The sequence below is a fragment of the Sinocyclocheilus grahami genome, unplaced genomic scaffold (assembly GCF_001515645.1).
Source record: "Sinocyclocheilus grahami isolate Dianchi unplaced genomic scaffold, SAMN03320097.WGS_v1.1 scaffold263.1, whole genome shotgun sequence".
Classification (NCBI taxonomy): domain Eukaryota; kingdom Metazoa; phylum Chordata; class Actinopteri; order Cypriniformes; family Cyprinidae; genus Sinocyclocheilus; species Sinocyclocheilus grahami.
This window is the reverse complement of record NW_015505442.1, coordinates 532,139-535,592: the sequence shown is the minus strand read 5'-3', so window position 1 is coordinate 535,592 and position 3,454 is coordinate 532,139. Positions and strand designations below refer to the sequence as shown.

Genomic DNA, 3,454 nt, shown 5'->3' with positions numbered 1-3,454 from the left:
TTTTGTTCCTACAGGCAAAGATTGAATAAACCAGCCCACTCTACAACAAAGAGAACTATTAACTTCAAACCTGACAAGAATTTCTGACATACTTCTACATTGTCATGGCCTTGTCTATAATTTACGGCTTGAAAGGTGACAGAAAATGAGATCAGACCAAAAACGCAAATGGCCTTGAGAAGATGAATACATTAAAATGCCGATGTTTGAACATAATACATGTATCAATCTTATACGAACTGAAAGATCAAGGTTGACGCAAACCCAGATCCATGACGGTTCAAGTTCTTCAGGGTCAGATCTTGCATTATAAATGACTGTATTCATGGCCGTTATGAATTACACTATCTAAAGTGGTTTGTTTAAAAGCTACCCAAAATACAAATACACAAACCTGTGCAAAGACACCTGGATGCAATAAATAAATAAATAAATGTGACTTGACTTTAAATTATGAACAGCATGGAAATCTACAGTCTAAAAAAAAGCTTTCCAAACACTGCATATTGCATACAATGCTGGGCACACATCTTTACTTGCTTTTTAGTTGCTAAAAGTTGTTTTCATTACTCTCCATTACTTTGTTATGAGTTCAGTTACATTTGAGAGATGCCCACCTGCCAGCACACAGCCCAAATACTGTCAGCTCTCCACACAACAGCTCAACACTGATCCATTTGGACACAACAAACAGCATGTGAGTGCAAGAGGGCAATCTCTACATTACATTAAACTATAGATTGACCTGTCCTTATATGGACTCTCCTGAAATAAATCCCATTATTCTACATGGCAGAAGAACTGCATGTGTATTTACCAGCATGTTTGGTTAGTTTTCCCACAAACTACACTAACATCTTTTTTTTAAATTAAATTTTTAAAGTTATGCTGCTTTGAATTATAAATAATTTAACAAGCAAACTGAGAATGTGCACTAAAAATCTAAATAAAGGAACATGTGGAAGGAAAAATTCATGAGGGAAATGTTTTCCATAAACTTTTATATACTCCATATAAAAATGCAAATGCAATAGAATGTAGTACTAATATTATCCCAAAACATTAAAAAAAGACACCATGAAACAACCTGAAAATGTAGTAAAAATGTACAAGAGACAAATCAAATTTTAGGATATGCTTGAGTGAAACACAAAGATGAGGTTGTTTGAGTCGGTACTAGGCTTGCCGCGATAGATGGTGCTGACGGTGTTACGTCACTTGCCCACTGCGTCACCGACCCCCACTTATTTTTTTATAGTAATAAAAATCATTTAGTTCAGTAAAAGAACAGACACTACAATTAAAAACGGAACGCGGCTGCTCAATGCAGTTGAACGACAGTTGCATCACAGATCAGATTTCATTTCTCCAGTGAGGAGAGCGAGTCCAGCTGACTGACAAGAAGAGTGAGGCGAGACAGACAAGACGATCGCGGATGATTTAGTTTAAAAAACGAAATGCAAAAGCGCCTGTTTGGCAATATTTTGGATTTTGAAAAGCCTGTTGACGTTTGCCTTTATCTAAGGTGATTTTGGAAGTTTTTTAAAAACATTTGTTTCTTATTTTAATTGGTTCCACATTGTTTGCTGATTTTTACTTTATTTAAACTTTGTGTCATTTATTTATTTTATTTGACATCAAGGTGTATGCCGTTTCTGCCGTTTTCCAGTTTTGTGCATTTAAACTTTAAGTTATTTGATATTTTATATTAGGCATAGCCTGCCCTATAGCATGGTGTATTTTTGTTTGTTTTGTTAATAAAATTTCTGTTTTATATATACCCTAAAGTGTGTTTGACGTTGCATTTTGTTGTTGCATTCAAGCAATTGACGCCTAACTGCCATTTTAATTCGAGTAAAATGCGCACGGCGCTTCCAAGCTATTTAAAAGCGAAGGAAAGTGAGGAAACTAGGGAAAATTCAAACAAACTAAAAACGAACAATTGCTTTACTCCAAATTGTCGCTATTTGAAAGTGAAAGTAAAATGCGCACGCCGCTTTTACAAGCTATTTAAAAGAGAAGGAAAGCGAGGAAAAGAGGGAACGCCCCCGTCCCCGCGGTGATACCGGTATTACCGGTGTTGTCACACATCGATTAACCGGTGGGAAAATTTCCTAACCATCACAACCCTAGTCGATATCAATATCAAGTTTATTTTAAAGTGTTCAAATAACTTTTGGGAGCCAATATATTATAATTTACAGTCTTGGCTAGGAAATGTGCCATGCAGGAAACATTCCTTCTTACCTTGAAAGAAGTTCTTCACCCGCAGGAAGCTGACGCTGAGCCTCAGCACTGAGAGTTTGTCCAGTTTGGAGATGACATCTGCACTGAAGGGCAGCAGACTCGCTAACCTGTCCAGTTCTGCATTCAGACGGTCGCGATGACGCTTGGATGGATTCGATTTCTGACCTGCTTTCTCTGGTTTCCTGAAGATACAAACTATAATTTAATTTATAGAGTTCTTAATTAATAGAATCTACATCATAAAACCTGACTAAATGGCACAAAAACATGCCGACATTCAACAAATTACATAATTATTATTATTATTATTATCATCATCATCAAAATCCTCGGCTAGCATGGACATTTTTCAAAAGGACTTGAAGACCTACTTATTTTATCAAGCTTTCGGCGTTTAATTCGGTCGGAGAATTGTGAGAGATTGGCTGCATGTTTTTCTTGATGTTATGTGTTGTTGTTATTTTATGTTTGCATGTATTTTAGTATCATTTTTACTTATGGACAGCACTTTGGTCCATTTGAATGGTTTTGAAAGTGCTTTATAAATAAAAATTGAGTTGAGTTGAGTTGATTATTACTACTACTACTAATAATAATATGCATATTACCATTAGGTGACTTTTCTCTGTTTTTGTTATTTGTATTAACACAGTCACTAACATAGTCATGGCAAAAAAAAACAACGAAATGAACATGAACAACATGAATTAATAATTGTATTTAAACCATTTTTTACATATTTATTATCATTAGTAATTGGTTTATTTGTATTGATGGTTTGTCAATAAAACAGTCACGCCAGTAAACTGATAAATACTCAACTGTTTCTGCACAGGTTTTCTCCTTTTCTTTCCGGCGTACAGACCGTCTCCAGGCGGAATCATTTCTCCAAAACGAGCCTTTTGGTTCCTGGCAAACAGCTTTAAACATGTGGGAAAACCAGAGGGAAACAGAACAACGAGGTGTGGAAGTGTAACAACAAACAGAGACACAATAAAAAGCTGCTGTAAACATTTTACACATCGCCTCAGAGAAAATATCTGTAGTTATCAAAAATATCTGTAGTTATCAAATACTGAACATATAAGTGACACTCACCAAAATCCACATTCAGCCGATGATAACGGTTGAAGTAACTTAAAACATTTTTTTGAAACGAAAATGTATCATCCTGAGTGTCAACAATATGTAATAAACTCTTGATATG

The 3,454-nt window shown here is 35.5% G+C and overlaps 1 protein-coding gene across 3 annotated transcripts in view; it reads right to left on the bottom strand.

Annotated features, from left to right (window-relative positions):
• LOC107599247 (aryl hydrocarbon receptor repressor-like) overlaps positions 1-3,454 on the bottom strand; it is a 15,585-nt gene extending 12,131 nt beyond the window's left edge. For all 3 annotated transcript variants that reach the window (XM_016290784.1, XM_016290786.1, XM_016290785.1), the window contains exons 1-3: positions 3,346-3,454; positions 3,070-3,167; positions 2,248-2,429 (exon numbers count right to left, since the gene is read on the bottom strand). In XM_016290784.1, the coding sequence (XP_016146270.1) occupies positions 2,248-2,429; positions 3,070-3,167; positions 3,346-3,357 (292 nt within the window). In that variant the 5' untranslated portion in view covers positions 3,358-3,454. The remainder of the gene's footprint in view (positions 1-2,247; positions 2,430-3,069; positions 3,168-3,345) is intronic.